This window comes from Mustela erminea, chromosome 15 (genome assembly GCF_009829155.1).
Source record: "Mustela erminea isolate mMusErm1 chromosome 15, mMusErm1.Pri, whole genome shotgun sequence".
In the NCBI taxonomy this organism is placed as follows: Eukaryota; Metazoa; Chordata; class Mammalia; order Carnivora; family Mustelidae; genus Mustela; species Mustela erminea.
The window spans coordinates 34160521-34186428 of record NC_045628.1 but is presented as its reverse complement, the minus strand read 5'-3'; the positions used below and the strand labels follow the sequence as shown (position 1 = coordinate 34186428).

The window sequence follows — 25908 nt, the reverse complement described above, 5'->3', positions numbered from 1 at the left end:
TTCATGTAAGGGAGTTTTGGAGTACTGTGTCCATGCTAAAGCATTTTGGATAACCTTAGTTTCTTGTAAAATTTTTTAGATTTTCATGAAATCTGTTTTTCTTTAGCTTAACAGGGCCAATTCTCTGTTAAACCAGACTCAACAGCCTTACAGATACCTCATTGAATCAGTGCGTCAGAGAGATTCTAAGATTGATTCCCTGAAGGAGTGTATTACACAACTTGAGAAGGATGTCAGGTAAATCGTTTATAAATCTTTTATTCGAATTATAAAGGCAATGTCAGCATAATACTGCTATCCATGAATTAAGTTTGTAAATTATGAAGAAAAAATGTAAACAGTGAACATGGCCTTAAATGTAATTTATCTTCGAGAAACTGGGTCACGTTAGTTACTCACATTCCACCTTGTGATCAGAAGGCTTAGCCTGGAAATAATAATGCGCTTATTAACAAAGCACTCCACCAGCCCTCAGATACAAGCAGCTATTCTGTCCTCGTTTCTCTAGAATTCTTGACCAAAGGAAGAAGAGGAATGTATTCAGATACCATTTGTGGAGTCAAAATGACTTTTTTCTTTTTTCAGTGGGGTCCATGCCCAGTGTGGAGCCCATCACAGGGCTCAAACTCATGACCCTGAAATCAAGATCTGAGCTGAGTTTACAAGTCAGAAACTTAATTGACTGAGCCATCCAGGCATCCCAAAAATGACCTTTTTTTTTTTTTTTAAGATTTGTATAGTTGAGAGAGAGAGAGCGCGCACACTGGGTGGGGGAGATGCAGAGGGAAGATACATCAGGATCATTTAGGGAACTTTATAGGAAGTAAAAATGCCTGAGTCTTCTCTACAGAGACATTGATTTTTATTTTTTAAGATTTATTTATTTATTTTAGAGAGAGAGAGAAAGCAGGAGGAAAGAGCAGAGAAAGAGGGGGAAAGAGAGAGTCTCAAGCAAACTCCGCATTGAACAGGGACCCCGAGATCATGACCTTAGCCAGACCAAGAGTTGGACACTTAACCAACTAGGCCTCCCAGGCAACCCCCCAAAAAATGACTTTTTTTTTTTAAGGTTTTATTTATTTATTTGACAGAGAGAAAGATCACAAGTAGGCAGAGAGGCCGGCAGAGAGAGAGGAGGAAGCAGGCTCCCAGCTGAGCAGAGATCCCGATGCGGGACTCGATCCCAGCACCTGGGATCATGACCTGAGCCGAAGACAGAGGCTTTAACCCACTGAGCCACCCAGGCGCCCCCAAAAATGACTTTTTAAACACACAAAATATACACATTTGCTTAGATTCTGTTGACTTTGCCAAGCAATTTTTTAGGCTTTTCTTCCCCTGACTCTACATGAGGTAGCCCATGAATTACCTAAATGTAAATAAATCCCTTTCACTTCCTTCGACTGAAATTGTTTTCTTACATGACCCCTTACCCAAAAGACTTGTTCCATTTAATAGTCATTCAGATTCCTTACCTGTTCGCCTATATAACCATTTTAGTCTTTTTAAGTTGAATTGAAAGAATGATGTTATACGGAAAGATGTTTTAACTCATGGGTGGTTGATTAGTTGGCTCAGTTATTGGATTTTAAGATTGTTAGAATAACTTAGATAAATTATTAACCAATTCATAAATGTAGAAGCAGAGAAATAGGGAATAGAAACTGTTAAATTAAGGAACTAAAAAATAATTAGGAGACTATAGTTATTAAATTCAGATTTCCTAAGGTATATAACCATGTATGAGTGGGTGTTCTCTCTGAAGAATCAGAATAATTACCTTCTCTTGTTTCAGCCCCACCAAAATAATTGATTCAAAACTTTACTCCTAATTTTTAATTTCAGGATGATATGATAAAATAATTTTAAATCACATTTCTGCAAATGTCAATATAAATAATAATTTACTCCTGGATTAATTTTAAAGTTAAAAATTAGATTTAGAATATATATAACCTACATTAATTAAATTTATTAAATAATAAATAAGCCAAATTAAGAAATTAATTAAAATAATTCAGTGAATCACTTAAGCAGTTCTTCTGTAAGTAGCTACTGGGGGCAATAGAATTATGTTTTATCACTCACTAGACACTTGATTATCTTAAGGAAACTGAGGGAAGAACCCTAAATAGAAATTTTGCTTCCTATATTATGTATTTCTTCCTATAATATATTTGAAGTTTTGGATAGAATCTCCTTTTACTTTTTTAATCTTGGAGCAGGAACATTAAAGTCCTGTGATAAATTACCTTTTCACAGTTACCTTCAAATAAATTTGAGTATTTATTTTACTAAGACTTAAGAGTTGAAAAGATTTAATATAGAGAAAAATAATACCTATAGGAGGAAACAATTAAGATGAATAAGTGCAGCCCTAAAGAAATTAAGCAACTTGTTATCTAAGAATGTACGTACAGCTTTGTGGTAGGGTCAAAATTTGAATCCAGGTCTGTCTGCTTCCTAATTCTATACTCCTAACCATTATGTTATACTGCCTCCCTATGTTCTATTCTGAATAAGGGAGAATTTTTCATTAACTCATATGATTAAGGAAGAGAAGTAAAAAAAAAAAAAAATAGTGTAGAAGAGTGCCTTAAGTGGAGCTTTAATGAATTGATAATTGCTAAAGCTAGGTGGTAGATAATTGTGGGTTTGTTATATTTTCCTTCTTCTTTCGAAATATTCCAAATAAAGTTGTTTTTAAAAAACAGATTTTAAAAGGGAGTACAGGCTCTATAGATAGGTTACATGGGTTTAAATCTAGCTCAATACTTAGTTTTGAGTTAAAGCCAGTCCATTAAACTCTCTAAACCTCCATTGTCCAATAGAACTTTCTGTAATGGTAAAAATACTCCATGTCTTCTGCACTGTCCAGTATGGCCACTACCCATATGAGTAACTAAATTTTTTATTTTAATTAAGTTAATTTTAATTGCCACCTGTGGCCAGTTAATGGCTCTGTTATCTGTGAAATGCGAGTGATACTCTAGTACTAGCAGCACTAATATCATATAGTTATTCTGAGGATTAAACAATGTAATCTTTGTAATATGTATAGCACTGTGCCTACACATTGTGAATGCTGTGTAAATGTTTGCTATTATTAGTATTTATCTTACATGAAACAAATTTTTATGTTGAAAGTTATCTTAAAAATGAGAAATTACATTTCTCAAAATATTTTGAATTTTGACAAAAATTAAGACTCCCTTAATAACAGCAACATCATCATGAAAACTATGTCAGTTACGAAAGTAACTATAAAAAATATTTTTGTGCTAAAATCTGGATCCTTTAAAGCTACGTTTCATGAACTCGCTATATAAATATTTTAATCGATTCTGAACTAGTATGTCACAGGATATGAAATCTTGCTCTTAATTGAATCAACTACCTTCTAATGTGAAAAATTAAGGTGCTTTTAGTAGTTTAATTATGGCCCTAGAGATGCTGTTAAACGTACCCACATGACATGAATGAAATAGCCCAGTCCACAAGTCAGTCTACCTGACAGTCCACAGTCTGTCTACCATCTCTCTTACTTGGAGCCAATGACATTTCAAATGTAGAGGAATTATCCTGGACTTTGAATACACATCAGCCAGTTTCTATTCTCATGGTAGATGTGCCTGTAAATTACAGCTACTGGTATGAACATCAAGGGTTAGATGTGAAATTTAAATGAAATAACATATGCAAAGCTTCTGGTGCATGGGAGAAACTCAGTAAATATTACTTCCCTTCCTTTTGCCCTTCATTAATTTGAAATTTAAACATCAGATGTCCCATTCAAAACAATTACCAAGTAATCATGTCTTAAAAAGGCCTATCCTTCTTGCTAGGTGTTGATTTTAATTGTAAGGAATATTTACATGAATTGATTACCTTTTAAATTGAAGTATAGTTGACATGCCATATTATATTAATTTCAGGTGTGCAACACAGGGATTAAACATTTATATATGTTATGAAATGCTCACCCCAGTGTGGTTACCATCTGTCACCATACAAACTTATTACAGTATTATTGACTGTATTCCCTCCCCATGCTGTACTTTTCATCCCCATGACTTATTTATTTTATAGCTGGAAGTTTGCACCACTTTATCCCCTTCACCTGTTTTGTCCAAACCACCCACCCTTCCCTCTGGCACCCACCAGTTCTCTGTATTTATGAGTCTTTCTGTTTTGTTTTGTTTGTTCATTTGTTTTGTTTTGGAGATTCCATGTGAAAGTGAAATCCTGAGGTATTTGTCCTTCTCTATCTTACTAAATTTATTTAGTATAATACCTCTAGGTCCACCCATCTTCTTGCAAATGGCAAGATTTCATTCTTTTTTATAGCAGACTAATATTCCCGTGTGTGTGTGTGTGTGTGTGTGTGTGTACACACTACATCTTTATCCATTCATCTATCTATAGGTTGCCTTTTTGTTTTGTTGAAGGTTTCATTCGCTATTTCAAAGCTTTTTAGTTTGATATAGTTCCAGTTATTTATGTCTGTTTTTGCTGCCCTTATATGAGGAGACAGATCCAAAAAAAATAACCAATGTCCCAGAGTTTATTGCCTATGTTTTTTCTTAGGAGTTTTATGGTTTCAGTTAAATGATTACTCTTTAAAATATGTCTCTAGCTTATACAATAGAAGCTCTTTAAGGAAATGAATAATTTTATCATTGTCTTAGAAAATAAAACAATGCCACTATACCAAACCCCAACTTGCAAATTTACCTATTTATAGTCAGTGTCTAGAAAGGTTAGAGTAAATAGGTACCAAAATGAAATCATTATGAACACATTAAAAGCTAGCATTTGAGTTATCACTATGAAGTACTTTAAATTTCCCTATCATTAAAGTAATAATCCATTCTAAAGGTAGTACTGTTAAACTCTCCTCTACCGAGCCACCGGAGACCGTCTGAGTTATGTAGTTTGATCTATGGCCCAGAACTGAAGGAAGCACAGAAAGAGAATACTTAGCATAAATTTCCTTTTCCCATTGTCAGTTCTCAGTTTATTCTTAACTAGTAGTTTAAGAAGAAAAGACTACTTAGCCTTGTGAGGCTAAGCCAGGGTATATTGATCCAGGAAGTTAAAGTACATTATATCAGGAATATGTTTTCATATAGCAGGTGACACAGAGCCATAAAGATGAATTTCTGAGTAATAATTAACAGTGAATTGAACAGTTATGGGTGTAATATACCATTCACGGTAGATGTGCTTATAAGGAGATTTGTTTTGTAGTTGCTTTATGAGTCACGCATGGAAGCTTTGTATTTTTAAAGGTAAATTTCCACTGTTATGAAATACGTCTTATGGAGACTAAACTTCAATTGAGTAATTACATACACACTGGAAGAACACAGAGTATAATAATCATCATATGCAGTTTTAGAGACCCACGTGCTGAAGATGGTCTCCCTTGTGGTTTAAGAGTGTATTATAGAGAAGGCTGAGACTTTGAAAATATATACCCAAGTATTGTCTGAGGCGTCTGTACTGTTTGCAATAAACCCACGTCTTACAGATAGAACAGAGTTGCTCTGTGAACCAGTTTATCCACCCACCTTTTATTCTATATTGTACAGATATTTTTGCTATTTAAATATGGAATACTTCCTTTATCCTGGAAAAAATTAAGCACTACATATGAAGCATTTCTAACAGATTACCTAGTCAGATCCTTTATTTCATCAACATTCCGTTCCTATTGCACACATTTTCTTTTTTTTTTTTTCCTCAGATTTTATTTATTTATTTGACAGAGACATAGTGAGAGAGGGAACACAAGTAGGGGAAGTGGGAGAGGGAGAAGCAGGCTTGCCACTGAGCAGAGAGCCCAATGTGGGGCTCGATCCCAGGACCTGGGGATCACCAGCTGAAGGCAGACACTTAATGACTGAGCCACCCAGGAGCCCCTGCACACATTTTCTTTAAGGTCCTGTTGGTATTTGAGAGAGAGAGAGAGAGTGTGTGTGTGTGTACTGCCTGTGAGTGTATGTTTACGTAGTATATGTATGTAACATGTATATGAGCATTAACATGTATACATGCATATTGTTAATACATTTCTGTTCCTCAAAAATCCTATTCCTCTGTTCTGGATGTTTAATTTAATTTTAAAAAATATTTGAAGGCTACAGTTCAGAAACATCTGATCTTTACCATACTTTGCAGTGCTCTGGCAGAATCTGATACTCAGTTACCTTTATGTCATTTAGTTCTTTTCAAGTCCAAGGCTCAGTAGGCTCTCTGATGCCTAATTCTGAAAGTCAGTCTGTTTTTCTGCTGAGCTGCTAACGTATGTGGCATTTAATTACTGTTTTTCTCCAATACCTGTATTTCATCTAAATTAGTAATACCATATGGCATTTATGTTGTGTTTTATATGTTTGATTCTTTATTTACTCATTCATTACGTAATTCATATATCCCTTTGACATACATGAGTATTGTTTTCCACTTTTACAGATGTGAAAACTGAGGCTTAGTAGGGTGGTTGTGTGCTGTGCTTTATAGCACACACTTGAGTCAATGTCACAGTTGGAAGCAGAAGTCAGAACTGCATCTTTTTTTTCTCTCAGAGGACAAATTATGGTGCTTCCTTGGGGAAGTTCAGTTACTAGGAAAAAGGAGAATGTGAGTTTTTTCCTCTTAAGTCCATAGAATTACCAGTTCTTTCAGAATACTTAATACTGTTCTTGAATATTTAAAAAAAAACTGCCTGATATTTTAAAAATTGGTGGCTTTCCATTTTCTTAAGGAATAATTTAAAACATCTTACCTATTCAACAAAACAATCCTCACTAATTTTACCTTCACAGATTTTGTTTTGATATTTATGGAATTATGTTGTTTTGATTCATTGTTGCTTTTCTTAAGTCTTGATGTCGTGCTGAGGAGATTCATTCCAGTGACTTTCAAAGAGTATTTCATTTAATGGTTCTAATTAATTTTTATATGTTGAATAATAAAACTCCAGACAGTACAAGACAGGCCTCAAATATTTCTCTCTTAAAATCCTAATATGTTCTTCTGTTTAGGCTTCTTACCCTTTCCTATCAGAAAATCGGTCCTGTCAAAGGCAAACTCTTGACACAGACTTAGAAATTAAAGATAGAACTAAGAATTTGGAGGCAAAAATTGTTAATCACAGACTGAATATCTGATTCATTTGTCTAACTTAATTATATGCCTTGTAATTTAGTGCATGGTCAATTATAAAATGCTACTTTTTGTTTTAAGGATAAATGTTTTAATTTGACTTCCAGTGTCTTGAGTTTTAATATTTTCCCCAAACATACTTTTTAGCTTTTGTATAAATCCCACTTCATCATTTTTACATTTCAGGAGTAAATAATCATCTTTAAAACACCAATTTTTATGCCCTTACCAGGCAGGAAAGGATTCTCAGAACACATCTCATTTGCACTGTCAAATGATTATTAAAAGAAAAAATCTTCTTAGAAAATAATTAGCTGTTGATGAAATCAAACATTATGGTGGCTTTATGGACTATAAATTTAATTTCTCTTTAATTCAAACAGATTTGTTAGATTTGTCTTTAGCCTTTTGCTATTTACTATTTACTAATGAAATTTACACCAATATGATGACTTCTTAAAAACTTGGTGTTTTTTTTTTCAGCAATTTAAATAAAGAAAAGTCAGCTCTACTACAGATGAAGAACCAAATGGCATTAGATTTAGAACAACTTCTAAATCATCGTGAGGTACTTTTTTCATTTTGTCATAATTTTTACTTTCAGCTTTTTCAGAGTCCATATTGCATTGAGGTTACGAGATCCCAGTTGTCCGTGTGCATTAATGACTTCTCATGTTTGCATCTCACTGTCATCTGGTCCTTTATATTGAATATGTGATATGCTTCATTATTCTTTATGAATTAATTTATACTTTATTCTTTGGGTTAATTCTTACTCCTGGAATGCCCCTTCTTGTTGCCCCCTTATTGCCTTGTTCAATTTCTGTCACTGAATTTCCATATTACTTAATAATGATTTGTTTTACCTCCTTATCTCACTAGACAGTAAATTTCTTTAGTGTATCTCTGTCTTATTCATCATTGTATTGCCCATATGTTCTATGTATGCTTAGAGTCCATGAAGCATTTTTTTATTTCTCCTAGAAATCTTTTTAGAGCTAATATAAAATTCCTCATTTTATAAAAGGTGAAATGTGTTTCAAGTGGCTTGAGTAAGGCCAGTTAGTTAGTAAATAGGAGATAACCCCAGTTTTCTTATTTTTTGAAGCGGACTTACTGAAATTTGATACACATACAGTAAAATTCATAGCCTGTTTAGCATACATTTCTATGATTTTTTTACCTACACACCCAGTTTGTAACCATCACCACAGTCAATATGTAAAATAGCTATATCACTTCAGAAAATTCCTTCATGCCCATTTTATTTATTTTATTTTAAAGATTTTTTTTTTTAAGATTTTATTTATTTATTTGACAGAGAGAAATCACAAGTAAGCAGAGAGGCAGGCAGAGAGAGGAGGAAGCAGGCTCCCCGCAGAGCAGAGAGCCCGATGCGGGGCTCAATCCCAGGACCCTGGGATCATGACCTGAGCCAAAGGCAGAGGCTTTAACCCACTGAGCCACCCAGGTGCCCCTAAAGATTTTCTTTATTTGACAGAGAGATAGCAAGAGGGAACACAAGCAGGGGGAGTGGGAAAGGGAGAAGCAGGCTTCCAGCTGAGCAGGGAGCCTGATGTGGGCCTCAATCCCAGGACCCTGAGATCATGACCTGAGCCAAAGGCAGACGCTTAACGATTGAGCCACCCAGGTGCCTCTCATGCCCCTTTAATATTGACTCTTTTCCCCAACTCCAGTCCTAGAAACCACTGATCTGTTTTCTATCCCTTTAGTTTTGCCTTTTCCAACAAACCATATTACATTTTCCCAGAGTGTTGTATAAATGAAATTACCAATCTTTTCAGACTCAAATTTTTTCACTTACCATAAAAAAGATTCACCCATATTGTTGCAAATATTAGTCATTTATTCCTTTTTGTTGCTGAGTAATATTCTATTGTATGGATATACCAGAGTTCTTTAATCCATTCACCAGTTGATGGATATTTGAGTTGTTTCCATTTGGAGACCTCTATAAATAATAAAGCTGTATAAATGATTGCGTACGTGTTTTGGTGTAAATATAAGTTTCCTGGGGCGCCTGGGTGGCTTAGTCATTGGGCATCTCCCGTTGGCTCAGGTCATGATCCTAGGGTCCTGGGATGGAGGCCCACATGGGGCTCCCTGCTCAGCAGGAGGCCTGCTTCTCCCTCTCCCCCTCCCCCTGCTTGTGTTCCCTCTTACGCTGTCAACTAAATAAAATCTTTAAAGTGTATCTATATCTATATCAATATAGATATCAATATAGATATAGATATAGATGTTTCCTTTTCTCTTGGTAAATACCCCAGAAGCAGGATTTCTGGGTCCTATGGAGAGTGTATATTTAACTTTATAAGAAGCTGCTGAACTGTTCTCCAAAATGACTATACGTTATGCGTTCCCGTCAGCAGTGAATGAGTGTTCCAGCTGTTCAGCATCCTTGCCAGCAGTTGGTATTGTGAAGCCTAGTTTTTTAGTCTCGTGCATTTTTACGCTGAACTATCAGTGCCTTGTCTTGGCAATGTTTTTACCATTTTGTTATCCTAACAGAGAAAGAAATGCTCAAAACAGATCATTTGTTTATGAGTATCCTGAAGACACTGTTTCCTAGCCTGGGAAAGATATATCAGGAATTTGGGAAGAAATTATTGGAAGGATATTATTGAGAGAAACGAACTGGGGAATATTACTAGAAGCAGTTCAAAGGTGCATATCCTAGGAATGGTGTCAAGGGAATTGTAGGGTTGTCTCTGTCTTAGAAATTGCCTTTGAAGTAGGTTCTCTTAAAGGTGTATTTTATATGACAGGCAAAAGGGATAAGAAGGTGTCCCTGGACTAGATTTGAGAGATGACTTTTGCATAGATAACCAGATCTAACAACAGGTGATATAGACTAGGAAGAGCTTCTCTGAAGATACTTATTCTTTTTCTCTGACTTTCAGGCCTTATCTGCTACCACTTGGACCCTAAGATTCTGCCCTCAAATAATTGTTTCTTCACTGGGGAAGCCTGATTCATTCACTATGTGGATTTTCACAAATGCTTTAAAAATTGAGTATTTAAGAAACAGTAATCACAGGAGCGTCTAGGTGGCTCAGTCAATTAAGTGTCTGACTCTTGATTTCAGCTCAGGTCATGATCTCAGAGTCAAGAGAGCTAGCCCCATGTTGGACTCCACCCTGAGTGTGGAGCATGCTTAAGATTCTGTCTTTTGGGGCACCTGGGTGGCTCAGGGGGTTAAAGCCGCTGCCTTCAGCTTGGGCCATGGTTCCAGGGTCCTGGGATTGAGCCCCACATCGGGCTCTCTGCTCAGCAGGGAGCCTGTTTCCTCCTCTTTCTCTGCCTGCCTCTCTGCCTACCTGTGATCTCTGTCAGTCAAATAAATAAATAAAATCTTTTTAATAAATAAATAAATAAAATCTTAAAAGAATAAAAGATTCTCTTTCTCCCTCTGCCTCTCCCCCATCCCCGCTACTTGCACGCACACTCACACACACTCTCAGAGAAGAAAGATACAGAGAGAGAAAGCAAGAGAGAGAGTGAGAGAAAGAGATAGATAGATAGATAGATAGATAGGAAGAAAGAAACTGCTGATGTCCATTCAGGCATACCAACTTTTTTCTAAAGCTGCATAACAAGTATTTTTTTTGGAGTGGCAATTCTCATTTGTTTTTAGAAGATTGTGCTAGACTCTGAAAAATATATGAGCAACTTTCTATATTTTGTGCATCATGCTTGGAATCACATTATTCATGAGTCCAAATAAAAACTAAAAGTTCTATTTAGTAGGCTGAGAATTACATGAGTTTAGAAGGAAGTATGTTTAAACATGGAAATTAAGTACTAGCAAGATAAATCTACTGAATGACATCAATGAAATTTGCAAGGATGCATATCTAATTATCAGTTAACTTTCGTATATTTGATAGTATCTTCATTTTGACAATTATATTTTAATAATCCAACATTGTGATTTTTCTTAATGCCATACATCTAAAGAAAAGGAGCTTTTTTATTTTCAAAGCAAAATAAAAATTAAAGTCTAATAAAACAAACTTAATACAAATTTTTTATCTTTTTCCAAGAAACAGTTTAAAGCCAACTTAAATAGAACATGTAGCTACAAAAGCAAGTGTAAACTGCTTTTATGGAAAAAGAATGGTAGATGACCCAGGACAATGCTTGACTATTCACTTAAATACTGACCTGAAACGGAGAGTCTGGGTGCCTGAGTGGCTCAGTTGGTTAACCATCTGACTTTGGCTCAGGTCATGAGGAGGAGAAGGAGGAGTCTGCAAAATTAATTTATTCATTTTATGGCTCTGAAAGTCAAATGCTTAAAATAGCCAATAACAGTTGAATAAGAATACCTCTGATAAATATAATTTTTTTAAAAGTGAAAATCAGGGCTGAGACTAAGCTGAGGCAAGCAAACACCTAGGGCACAAAATGTAGGAGAGGCCCATTCTCAGAGTCATGCACAATGCACGTGAGAGCTTGCCCCACACTAGGCAGGTCCCTGGGAAAATTGTCTAATATGAGTCACTGCTTTAATCAGCTAAATTTTTCTGAGTTTAAATCCACACGTGATCAGATGCAAAATTTTGAATTTTTTATTGTCTTCTTTGCACTGGACATCACTGTCTCTCCCTTTTTAAGCAGTGTCATCTAGTTCTGATAAGACTTTAGGTGGTCATGTAATAGGAAATGAGATCATCCACTCATTTACATAGTTATCAAGTATGTGTTAAATAAAAAAAAAATGAGATAATTCTAAGTTGACAGTTCTAGGACATTGGGGCATGGCCTTAAAGGGTTTTATTTTCTATATTAGTGCTTAATTACTCACTTTAAAAGTAGCAAAGTTAAATATCACAAAATTAAATCTTATTGTCCCCATTCTTACAGATGAAACTGAAGCTGATAAGAGTTAAGGAGCTCAACCATGATTACATACTTACTGTCAAAACTAAAAGCAAATGCTTTTTTTTTTTTCTGAAGCAAAAGTTTATGATCTTTTTCCTTAGTCCCATTTAGCAAGAATTTCATGATGAATTATTGCTTGCATTAGTTCCAGGAAAGTTTTTGCCTCTATAGATGAAGGTTATATGCTTTCTTTTTGTCAGAAAGTGAAAACTATGTAATTTAATGTGTTTCCTTTTTATCTTAATTGCCAAAAAACCTCAGAGCTGAATATCTTATCCAGGTGTTATAATCTATTTTTTTCTTTCATTTTTTGATGCCTCCAAATAACTTTTTCAGTTTCCTTTAAGCAGGTTGTGATCTTTTTTACCCTTACATATTTTCACTTATGCTAAGACCCCTTAGGTATAAAAATATAAAATAATATAAATCTTAAATAATAAGGTAAAAAGGAGGTAAAGCCAAAGAGCAACTGATAGGATCTTGCTCTTGGAGAACAGCAGCAGAGCTTCAAGTTCAGCATTCAGTTTTGAATATAAGAAATGTAATTCCTTAAAATGTCTTCTTTCTTGTTGAGTGTACCTCTCAAGAATCTTCTTAAGTGGCTATCATTTTTCATCCATTTTTATCCACTCATCTTTGCTTTTTTGAAGTAAGATTTGCTGATTTGGAAATTCTCTTTCTGCTTTTCTGTGTATATATTTCATCATGTGCCTTCAGAATATAAGTTTTCAAGAGTAGGAAAAGGATCTTTAATCAGCCAAATGTCTACTAGAATACTGTGCTTAATTTTAAGAAGCTGATGTAAAAGCCCTTTTGTGATTTCTTTTGAAACTGTATTAAGGGTAATTGTTAGAGCCCCGATTAGGAAGCCGTTCCAGTATTTCAGTGAGTTATGATGGTGTCTTGAACCAGACTGGTGATGATGGTGCCCACCAAGAATGGACTAATTTGAAAGCTGTTTAGAAAACAGAATCAGGGACGCCTGGGTGGCTCAGTCAGTTAAGCATCTGCCTTCGGCTCAGGTCATGACCCCAGGGTCCTCGGATCAAGCCCACATCAGGCTCTCTGCTTAGTGGGGAGTCTGCCTCTCCCTCTGCCTCTGTGAGCTCTTGCTCTCTCTCACTCTCTCTCAAATAAATAAATCAAAAAAAAAAAAAAAAAAAAGAAAGAAAGAAGGAAAGAGAGGAGAATCATGGGGCTTGGTGACTGGACCTAGGGAATGCTGAAGAGAGTAGTAGGTATGAGGATTGATGCCCAAGGTTTCGGCTTTCATCCTGGGTTTCTGGTGGTGCCACAAAGCATGTGGGAGAAATAGAGTTGGAGAAGAAAAGCTCAAAAAAATATCTAAGTGGATATATCCAGTAAAGATAGTGCTTTATGTGGAAGGAATTAAATGAACTGGTAAATGAACTACATAGAATGAGAGCAGAAAAAGGTCTAGGCCAGAATCTTGATGAACACCAACATTTAAGGGATGGGCAGAGGAAAAATTTTACACAGATTAGAAGGTGCCATAACCAGAGAAGTGGCAAGAACATCAGAATGAGAGTAGAATCTGACCAGTGACAATGGTCTGTCAAGGGGCCAAATCAAACAAAGATGAAAAAGGAAGTGTCAACTGAACTTAACGAGATGGTACATCAGTTTTCCTGGAGCCAAAAAGCAGACTGCAGTGAATTAATGAATGAATAGAAGTTGAAAAGTGGTCATAGGAAAGATAGATAAACCTTAAGTTATTTAAATCAGAGACTATAGGATGATGGGGGGAGGGGCATGAGGTCAAGAGCTTTAACCTCTCACCCTTAGGGAGTATCCAATTTAAACGGTGATGGGAAGGAGCCAGGTGGAGAGAGACATTGTAGGGACAAGCAAGAGAAAGATACCAATTGAGCAAAGTGTTGGGGGAGGAGGAGATCCAGAGTGCAAGTGATGGGATTTAATTTTAGACAGGAGGGCACCTTTTCCATTTTGAAGATAGAAATAAAGATTATGTAAAGATAAAAATGAGTTTCTAGGTTTGGTGGTAAGAATTTAGGCAGTTCCCATCCAATGGCTGTGCTCTAATGACAGATTTGCTAGCATCAGAATTTTGAAGAAAATAGAATTTTGAAACAGCTTCACAGTGGGACGCCTGGGTGGCTCAGTGGGCTAAAGCCTCTGCCTTTGGCTCAAGTCATGATCCCAGGGTTCTGGGATCCAGCCCGCATCAGGTTCTCTGCTCAGCAGGGAGCCTGCTTCCCTTCCTCTCTCTCTGCCTGCTTGTGAACTCTGCCTGTCAAATAAATAAATAAATAAAATCTTTTAAAAAAAAAACAGCTTCACAGTAAATGAGTGATATGTATTATGGAAATATCCAATAACAGCCAAGTTGAAACACCATGTGTTTATAGTCATACCATTTTGAGCAATTTTTCTCCAGTAGCATTCAGTGTGCTAGGTATAAACATGGAGAAGATGGACAATGGGATTGGTCCAGAATTACATTCTACCTTCTAGTATATATGTGTATGTATGTGTTCAGGGCACTTGTTAAATTGTAAGGTTGGAATAATTTTTATATTCTTTATGTCACCTCCATATTAAATACTGTGAGAAAAGCCAAAGTCAGACAAGAAGACTATCACAGCTGTCCTATCACAGCTCTACTACTTCGTAGCTATGGATTCTTGTGACAATAATTTACCCCCTCTAAACCCCATTTCCTTGTGTGTAAAGGTAATGTCTACTCTGCAGGACTATATGAGAATTAAATACTATAGTAACATTCCTGGTGTGTAACAACACATAACTTAATGGTCGTGGTTCCTTTTTCTCTTTTCCTTCTGTGTCAAGAGTCAATTCAAATGTTATGTATTCTTTGAAGTTCTCTCAAAATTCGACAAAGAAAAATTCATCCCTTTTTTCTACTTCTTTCCAATAATTTTTAAAATATTTGTTAATGTTCACATCACTATATAATTATGCATATGACTTAGCCAGTAAAGTGCCTCATTTTTCCTATTAGCCGTTAGCCCAGTATTTAGCACGTAGTAAGTACTCAGTTGAATGATTGTTATGGTCCTTTACCATCTTCAATTATAACTGCACCTGAAACTGTCAAATAGAATAGTCAAATAGAAAACTTGAGGAACTAACCTTTAGTATAGCCTCATCCCCTTCCCTCAGATAGTAAAGTACCCTCTGACAACTGATATCATTTTAACTAAAGACACTCTTTATACCCAAGAACAGTTTCATTTTATCTAAAACTAACCACTAGGAAGTCAAGTTTGTCTAAAACAAAGCTTCTTCCAAAACCCTGGACATGGTACCTGTACCCACAAGCAACCTCTATGGGTAGCGAGCCTCTCAAAAATAATACACATTTGTGAGAGATATCTATTTCTAAGACCTGAGATTCTTCTACCCTTTTATTTAGTGCTTCTACTGATAATATCTTTCAGGGTCTACAGGCATTTCAGTTAGTATGTAACCAGAATTAACTAACTGCTCCTTACTAAGGTTTCTAGACTATGCAAAGCCCCATTTTTTGCCTGAATGTTGGGCTCCCATTAGCCCAGAATACTTGCCTTGTACTGCACTGTGTATCACAAACATGTGGTTAGCCAGGTTTCCTAAAAGTGAAGTCACAGTATAATTATCATTCTTTTATGGTATGTTTATGTTCCCAGATCCTAACTCGTATGTTCTTTGTGATTTCTCGGAAAGTTTCAGGACGTTTCAGCACCACAAGTGCCCCTTAGGCAATCCACTTCATAAAGAGTTCAAACAAATTACATATTTCTATATGTGTGTCATTCCTTTTGGTTCATACTTAACTGTTTTGACATTTTCTTAAGGATATCTTTTACATGTTTTTCTTATATACCTATGTAGTTAAATTTTACATCAGCATGACTAAAAAAAAAATAGTGAGGGCCTAAGTTAATTTTTCTTTAGATGAAGATGTAATTGTTTCTTAGATTTATACATTTCTCACCTTAGTGATGCTCTTCCAGTTAAAATTTGTTTTGATTTAGTGAGTTTAGGTGAATTTTTTAAAAAGATTTATTTACTTATTTGAGAGTCCCCGCTCGTGTGGGTTGTCGGGGGGTGGTGGCAGAGGGAGAGAGAGAAGACCAAGGAGACTCTGCACTGAGCATGAGCCCAACACAAGGCTCGATCTCATGACTCTGAGATCAGGGCCCTAAGATCAAAACCCTAAAATCATAACCTGAGCCAAAACCAAGATTTGGATGCTTAACTGACTGTGCCACCCAGGCGCCCCTTAAGACAATTATTAGATGGGATTGGGATGGAAACAAACCATAAGAGACTCTTAATCTTATGAAACAAACTGAGGGTTGCTGTGGGGAGTCGGGGGATAAGGAGAGGGTGGTTGGGTTATGGACATTAGGGAGGGTATGTGCTATGGTGAGTGCGATGAAATGTGTAAGCCTGATAATTTACAGACCTGTACCCCTGGGGCAAATAATATATTATTATGTCAATAAAATAATTTTTAAAAAGTCATTCTCAAGTAAAAAAGAAGAAAGAAAAAAAAAGACAGTTATTGTAATGAAAACCTAAAATGCACATACAAGAGAAGTCATATTTTCTCTATAAAGTTTTAGAATGCTTATTTTTGCCATATAAAGGTAAGTGAATTCAAGTCCAAGGAAATTCAGGGAGTAAAATATTGCAAAAAATAACTCATTGCTAATGTCGAATTTACATATACTTTTAAAAGTATGCCAGAACCAGGGGTGCTTGGGTGGCTCAGTGGGTTAAGCGTCTCCCTTCAGCTCAGGTCATGATCCCAGGGTCTTGGCATAGAGCCCCTTGTTGGGCTCCCTACTCAGCAGGGACTCTGCCTCTCCCTTTCCTTTTGCCTCTCCCCTACCACCCCAACTTGTGCTCTCTCTCAATGACTCTCTCTCTCTCAAATAAATAAAATCTTTCTAAGAAAACTTTTTAATAAGAAAGTGTGCCAAAACCAAGCCAATTATATATCAGTAATAATAGTATCTTGAGTTTTTATAGCTTCTTTCTTCCCTAATATTTAAAAATTTTCAGATCAATTATGTTATACTAACATACTTACAAATCAGTTATAGATTGCTTTCAACCAAGTATATTTAGGAACTAAGAAATCAAAGAAAGGAAAAGCTTTAAATTATTCCTCCATGCTTGGGCCATCTAGAGTTTTCAGTTAATAATAAGAATGTTTAATATTAAATCTTTAAAAAAAAAAAAAAGAATGTTTAATATTTATGTATGACTTTGGAATTTTTTTAATTTTACTTCTTTATTTTGACAGAGAGAGATCACAAGTAAGCAGAGAGGCAGGCAGAGAGAGAAGGGGAAGCAGGCTCCCTGCTGAGCAGAGAGCACCCCGACTTTGGAATTTTTTAATACTCATTTCTTTAGGGCTCCTGGTTGGCTCAGTGGGTTAAGCCTCTGCCTTCTGCTCAGGTCATGATCCCAGGGTCCTGGGATCGAGCCTGGCAAAAGGCTCTCTGTTCAGCGGGGAGCCCGTTTTCTCCTCTCTCTCTCTTTGCCTCTCTGCCTACTTGTGATCTCTGTCAAATAAATAAATAGAATCTTTAATTTAAAAAAATACTGATTTCTTTAAGCCTCACAGGAACTGGTGATGATCTTATACCCATTTCACAGAAGGAGCAGCTAAATCTCAGTTGTCCATCTTGTGGAATGTTAACTCTCCTCGATTTTGAGTTGCATAAAAGCCACATGAATTTCTTTTAGATTGTACTCTGTGGACCTCTATGTTTATGTGGACTTGTATAGCACTTAGTACAACTAGGTTAAATTATTTTGATTTTCATAAGTGTTTTGGCTTGGTTCGTCTTTTTCATCATCTTTAAAATTACAAATATCTTTGTGGTACCTGGTAAATAAAACTCTTATTTGAAGCAATAAAATATCTCATCATAATATTTTAGATGTGTATGTATGTCCTTTTAACTTTTTTTACATCTCTTAGGTATCATATAGGCCTATTATTATCTAATTTCTTGAATTTGTATTTTAGAATGAAATATGTATTTTTCCCACTATATTTTAGAAGTCTGGCATATTTTCTTTTAAATAGTAAGTACAGTTCTCTGACCTTTTTTTTTTTTTTTTTTACCAATAAGCAACAAGTAAAGACCTCTTGCTATCATATCTATCCCTCTGTTTTTATGATTCTCTTGGAATCATAGAGGTTTATAACAAACCAAACATTTCTAGAACATGAGGAGACACACAAAACTGCAAAGCTATAAAATAAGTCTCTGGAAATGTGTGGTGGCCAGGAGAAATTGTTAGATATGAGGTAATTATATCATAATCCTGTCAGGTACTGTACTGGCAGTATTTTGATATAAACTAAAGTCACTGATTATGCATCAGGGAGCTACCACTGCGGGAAGACTGGGAATACAACCTGGCAAGAAAGTACAGACAGTGGAGTGAGCCGCTCTCTGGAAACCAGTCCTCAAAGTAGATAGAGCACGGTGTTTCGAGTCTGATGGCTATCATGGAAATCAGCTAGAATATGCATCAAAACCTATCGGGTTATACTGAGATAGTAAAGGCCAGAATCTAGACAGCAGCTAGACAAATACTGCTACAGAAGGGGAGCTGGGCACCAAGAGAGAATGCCTACGGGAAGGCAGAGCAGTCAGAATTCCAAGATACACTATCCAGCAATCAGACTACGTAAAGGGTGTGTACAAGCCAATCAGAAAAGAATCAAAGGGCCCACACTTCTGTTTTGTCAACCACGGCAGTGATTTCAACTCAGGGGCCTACTTTATTGTGTTAATACTAGCCTCTTTCTGTACTTAGATCACTGTTGAGCATGACCTTAAGATTATATCCAAGTTCAGGAAAGAATGTACCAGGTGACTAGTTATGTCCCTTAGGCTATGACAGCACAGTTGTCTCTCTTTCATGTATATACTAGAGCTCTCACTAAGCTTTCAGTTGTGGATAAGGTATGGTTCCAAAAACGTGAATGTCATCTTCCGTGCATTAGAATAAGGAGTAGCTAGTCTTACTCTGCTCTGCTCTGGCCAAGACTTCTCTGTTCTGTTCTAGGTTCCAAACTTTCCAATACTAGAAGGTAATGTGAGAAAAACCATCAGGATGGTGAAAGAACTCAAGAATTCTTTTCAGTCATAAAAGGAATGAATGAACTGGGGATGTTTACAGAAGAAATGATTTAGAGAGATGTAAGAAATTCAAAGCAAGCATGGGAAGGAGGCAGTAATAGACTTGTTATACATGTCTCCAAAGGCTAGAATTAAAGCCTAAGAGTAGAAATAGAAATTATAAGGAGACACGTTTTATTTTGTTTTGCTCTGGTTTTTTGTTGTTGTTATTGTTGTTTTGTTTTGTTTTGTTTTGTTTTGTTTTGTTTTGTTTTGTATAGAGGCCTAGTTAAATATCTTGAAGATCCCTTCCAAACCTGAAATTGTGTGTGTGTATCAGAACCTTTGACAGAAGATAGATGAACTATTTTATAAATAATGACAGCTTTGAACCCAGAACGATCTACATTTAAAAACTGGTTTCACTTTTTAGTAACTAATGGACTTGGCTAAATTTCTTATAACCTTCTAAGCTTATTTTTCATCTTCGAAATTAAAGTAATATTTACCTTTTGGTATTTAGAAGAGGATTAAATTACTATTTTTTTAAAGGTTTATTTGAGAGAGAGCATGCAGGGGACGAGAGGGGCAGAGAGAGAGAGGGCTTTAAGCAGCCGACAGCAACATGAGGCTTTATCTCATGACCCTGAAACTAAGAGTCAGACACCCAACTAGCTGCACCACCCAGGCACCCCAGAAGAGGATTAAATTAGCATATAAGATACATAACACAAAGCTTAGCACATAGTAGATACTCAGTGAACGTTAGCTCTTTTCCTCACTCTTTCTCTCTCCAAACCTAAAAACTTTATATTCTCACCTTGAGGCAAAGGAACAACCCCAGGGAAAGGTTAGCCTACAAATGAAACAAGTGTTTAGACAGGAAGACTGAGGGAGGGGCTGGAAAATAGGAGTTGGCAGTTGTAGTTACTGAGGCTATTCTCCAACAATTCCGCCATACATAGGGTGTAGTAGCATTGACATTCAAAGTATATTTTAACTTCCTCAAAAATCATGTATTAAAAATCTCTACTAAAGTGTTTGTAAGTGAAATGATCAGGAGGTCTGAAATCTGCTTTGAAATATTTCAGAAAAACTGGTAAAGAAACAGATAAAACATTGTTGGCAGAACAGTCTGGCAGTGCTGCAAACAACTAAACACAGAGTTACCATATGACCCAGCAATCCACTCCTAGGTATATACCCAAAAGAAATGAAACATGAGCACACACACACACACACACACACACACACACACAAAGCTTGTGCATGAATGTTTATGAAAGCATTATTCACAACAGCCAAGAAGTGGAAACAACCCAGATGTCCATCAGCTGATGAATGAATAAACAAAATATGGTATAACCATACAGTAGAATATTATTTGGCCATAAAAAGAAATGAGATGCTGATATATGTTATAACATGGATAAACCTTGAAAACATTATGCTAAGTTAAAGAAGTCAGTAACAAAAGACTACATACATCATGATTCCGTTCATATGAGATGTCGGGAACAGGGAAGTCTAAGGAGGGAGACAATAGATTAGTGGTTGCTTCAGGCTCGGAAGTCGAGAGGAGGGTGGGATCAAGGAGTAATTTCTAAAGGAATCCCGGTTTCTTTCTGAGGTAATAAAGTTTTAAAATTGACTATGCTAATGTGCACATATCCATGAATATACTAAAAACCATTGAATTATACAGTTTAAATGGATGACCGTGTGGTTGTGAATTATATCTCAGTAAAGCTGTTTTAAAAAACAATATTGGCAAAACGTTCATCATTGTTCCTGTGGGGCTGTAGAACTGAGAGCTTCATCTATTCTTTGTATATTGGAAAGTTTCCATAATAGAATGTTTTTTAAATAGCCCTTCTGAGGAGGTTTAAATATCCAAAATATGTATGCACTTGGTTTAAAACAAGGAGGTTTTTACCTCCTGTTTACCTCAAGTGGGAAAGATGCACAGAATTATCTGACTTGTTAGCCATGGTACGTTGTTATTTCTATGTAAAAACATTACATTTGACCTCCAGTGGAGCACATACTTTGCATTATACTTGTCAGAGCTATTTTCATCAAGAAATGCCATCTGTGTGTCCCCTTGCCAACATCTTTGCCGAGTTTACAACTTTCAGCAACTTATTGGCATCAGCTCTGCTGTACTGTTACGCAGCTGCTCGGCAGTTGAGCTGTTTTAATACACCACCGCGAGTTTATATTAAATGGCCGAGCTATGTGATTGGGAGTCAAGACAGCAGCCTCTCTCTTATAGAGATTATTTATGCAGTAACAGTTGTCCCCATCCTCATCCTCATCCTCCTCATCACCTTCTCCTCATCATCAAGTTTCATAAGAACCTGGCCCTTAATTCTTCCTATTCCGAATAGTAATTCTTTTACAGCAATGTGGTTTCTATTGTTTCGTTTTATTTCAGTTGTATCCTAAGTCTCCATTGTATAGCCAGATGCAGTGCTAGAGCTGTTAATTTTAATGAATGGTTCATTCATTCTTGAAGTTATTGTAATTTTTTTATGTATTTGATATACTGGATTATGACATATATACTATTATTTTTTTGAGAATCAGCATAAAAGTGCCAGAATTAATGACTAATATTATAAATCAGACTCTGTATATAAACAGTATGTAAAGTTCTCAAACTAGTCGCTAAAGGGAAAGAGAATTGGGGCATGTCACTTTTACAGCATGTGAATTTTACAATGAATAAGTATTGCTTGTATAATTTTTAAAAATGGGAATTTTAAAAAATATTTTGAGAAATTAACAGAGCATTTGCCAAGATTAGGCTAACACAGCCAGAATAAAGGGCTCCAGATTAGGGAACTCCACATTCTGTCATTTTGGAGAAGAGAGCCTGCTTGTTGCATGAGCACTACAATGAAGCCTACTAAACAGATTTTCTCATCCACATATGCAGAGGGAAGACTCAGTTGTTTCGTTCACATGAATGAAATGAAAAACAGAAAGAAAACCTTTAATCTGGTTCTTTGTTCGTAATTTGGAACACACACCAAAGACTGTCAGAAACTGCAAGAAAAGGAATAATTAGCACAAAAATCACAACAAAGAAACTGATCCTGTTCTCCAAAGAAAACAAAAACAAAATTCCATAGCAGAAAAGAATTTACAAGATATTATAATTCATTTTTTCAGGAAAATTTGAAAAGTAGTATTTCCATAAAATGAGAAATAGCAAGCAAAAAAAATTGGTGATATTTTATTTTCAGAAATAGCTAAAATACAAATCATGAAATTATTATAAGTAAGTAAAAACGTCAGGAGAACGATGTGAGGAAAGGTCAACAAACTCTCCTAAAACTTAGAAAAAGGTAAAAAGATGGAAACTAATGCAGAAAAGGTAAACGATGTAGATCACAGAAAGAAAAAAAAAATACCTGCAAAGAAATAATCAGCTTGGCACCATAGTTCTCGGAAATTTGACTTAGGAAACAACGAATAATACCATCAAAGTCCTGAAGGAAAGCACAATACTTTCTTTCACAATACCCTCTCAGAAATGATGGAACTTACCAAAATAGATCAGAAATAAAGTAATAAAAAGAAATTAACAATAATGACTGTGCATCAGTCTTAAAAACAGTCTACAAAATTGAACGCAGCTAATACATAGCATGATTAAGAAGCTAATCTTAGGTAATATGGGAAAAGGCATATATTATTTCCATCAATGAGAGAAAAAAAGGCAGAACTCTAAGGAGGAGGGAAATCTCTGTAAGAAAATCAGAGTACAAATAGGAACCCAAGTAAATGGCATGATTTTGAGCAATAGATGCAGTGTAAGAAAAAGAATTCAATTGAACATGATACTGAAACATTCTCCTTCAAACATCAGAGGATCCTTTCTTGTGCATCTAACCACACTCTCTGCTCTGCAGTGAACATTATTTGTAAGTCATTAAATACGAGGACAAATAACTCTACTGACCAATCAGAAAAGGATGGTTTAAGGACATGGAAAAGCAGAATCAAAAGCTAGGGAAATGGGACGCCTGGGTAGCTCAGTCTTAAGGTTAAGCTGCTGCCTTCAGCTCAGGTCATGATCCCCAGCATCCTGGGATCAAGTACCGCATCGGGCTCCTTGTCCAGCAGGGAGCCTGCTTCTCTCTCTGCCTCTGCCTGCCACTCTGCCTGCTTGTGCTCTCTTTCTGACAAATAAATGAATAAAATCTTTAAAAAAAAAAAAAAAAAAAAAAAAAGCAAGGGAAATGAAATGCAAAAGTCAAGTCCAAACAATCAGAGCAGAATCTTAAATAGGAGATGAAGCCAGCAATCAGGAGCCAGACAAGAACATGGTAAAACCCAAACCAGATAGGAACAAACCAGAAGATTTCAAGGTGACTTCATCTGACCAAACGATTCTGTTTTGTAGTGACAAGTAAGTTTTCTAGCTCATACATGTTAATGTTGGTTTATTTATTTTTGTCCGTCTGAGAATTGAAATCTCATAATTACAACCATTTATTTGTACTACTATTACCATTAAGGACATGACAATTTATGCCCAAAATGTCAGTGAAAGATCTATTAAAATATTGTCATGGTTAGAAAGACTCAGTATCATAAAAGTCAGTTCTAAGTTTTTCTTTTAATTTAACCTAAGTCCACCCCTGTCTCTAAGGATAGAATTAAAATGTATGCAAATCATTAAACATAACAGTGTGACAGGGTGCATGAACTGACAGACTATTGGAATTGAGTTGAAAAGTCCAGGAATAAATCATCTACTTATGGAAGTTTAGTGTACGATAAAGATAAGCATCTGAAATAGGTTAGTACATAATGTTATCACAGAATAGTTATGGGGGAAAGATGTCGAATCCACACCCTTCATTATAAGCCAGGATAAACTTCAGACAGATCAGAGGTCTAAACATTTGAAAAGGAAAAGAAAAAGAAAGCATAAATGTAACTGGAGGAAAATGAAGAAGACACAGAGAAGGCTGTAAAATGAGAGATTGAGATCTTCAGCCACATCAGAATCAGAAAGTTCAGCATAGCCAAAAATAATAATAATAATAATAATAAATAAATCATGATCATAGATAAAAGATAAACAGGTAGAAGGGGGCAGGGGAGACTGCCACTCATTTTACAAAGGGTCAGATCTCTAACACAAAGCGCTCCTTGAAATGTGTAAGAAAATGACCATCAGCCAGGAGAAAAATGGGCCAAGAATATCAAATACCCTTAAATATATGAAAAGCTGCTCAACCTCACAATAGAAGAAATGCAAAATAAACATACTCGCTTATCACACTGGCAAATATCCAAAAAGGTAACACAAGCATACATTTTATCAATTAGGAAACTGAAGCTCATTGAACCAGAGTAGATTGCCTAAGTTTACATAGTGAGTAACAGTCAGGAATAGATGTGTCTTTGACTTCTAACCTAATGCTAAAATATTTCCAGTACATGTGCTTGGCTTTCTGTGTGTTTAGTACATGATGGTATTGTGGATACTATCTGATGTTAAAGTGGAATTTTCTTTGCCTAGATTTACCACTGATAAAAAAGGAATGGATCATTTATGTGACCAAACATAATAAAACTGGAAAAAAAATTCCTACATGTTGTTTTGGGATCCATCGTAGCTATATTTTTTTAGTAGGCATTTTATAGAACTGTGTTGTTTGTACAGTATTCCTTACCTGCATTTCAGAAACCGTGCTAACATTGTCTAATGCAGCCAGAAGAACGAGAGCAGACTGTGACCACACCCTAAATTGAGGGGATCCTAGTCTGGATGAAGCAAAGACTTGTGAATTTCTCTTCTGTCTCCTGATCAGCATCAGGAATGAGCTGTTTCCTGTAACTCCTCCTCTACCGGCAGGAGAAGGAAGGCAAAGAGAGACGCAATGCCGGCCTCCTCCCGGGCACTCAGGAGCCAAAGGCCTCTGCCTAATGTCCCTGCACCTCCTGCCGTTCTCCCTCTTCATCCTCATTGCCGCACCTGTCCCCTTCCCCAGCAGAGACGATGCCCTTTACCTTACTGATCTGTAGATAAGCAGTATGTTGTGTTAAAGGTCATTTTTTCCTATTATTTTATCTTCATGCCAAGATACAAAACTTAGGGCAAATAAACATAGGTTCATTAAGATAGACAAATTTTCTGTCAATAGCCTGAGAGACCATCATCTCTCCTTCCCCTTCGATTTAAACAGTTAGTAGAACAGGAGCTGAAGTCTGCCAGAATACCAGCCATGTCTGCCTCAAGTTGGTGATCATGGACTTCACTATGGAGACCGCATAAATGAAATAACACAATCTTGAAAGCCAAAAGATCCCTCAAAAGGCTCAGATGCTATTCTGTCAGATTGGCCGTGTCTGAAGAGGTCCACATTCTCACGTGCAGCGGCCCAGCCAACCCCAGGACTTCAGAAGGGAGAAGACGGATTCCGGCACCATTTCTCCCAGCTCCTCTATTGGCCCTAAGATTTATTAAGGCTTGGTGGCTTGAACTCAACAGCTCTGTTTTAAAATACCCACTCAAGCTAGATGGTTCTAAATAGAACTAATGACAGCCGCGGGGGGAGGGGCGGGGGGAAGGCCTGTAGGAACTTGCTCTGAGCCAGAGCTGATGTCTATAAACAGATTAGTAGAAGGGAGCAGAACATCTATCTGTCCCCGTAGCTTTGGTGTCTTGGCA

General features: G+C 36.4%; 1 protein-coding gene across 7 annotated transcripts in view; it reads left to right on the top strand.

Moving 5' to 3' along the window:
* The window catches only part of PIBF1 (progesterone immunomodulatory binding factor 1), a 197868-nt gene that overhangs the window by 160258 nt on the left and 11702 nt on the right, over positions 1-25908 (top strand). For 2 of the 7 annotated variants that reach the window (XM_032314449.1, XM_032314445.1), the window contains 2 exons: positions 107-237; positions 7654-7738. In XM_032314449.1, the coding sequence (XP_032170340.1) occupies positions 107-237; positions 7654-7738 (216 nt within the window). Of the gene's footprint in view, positions 1-106; positions 238-6477; positions 6646-7653; positions 7740-10094; positions 10299-19161; positions 19423-20125; positions 20546-25908 lie in introns of those variants that run through there. The other 5 variants (XR_004279083.1, XM_032314448.1, XM_032314447.1 and 2 more) reach the window with 5 other exon arrangements.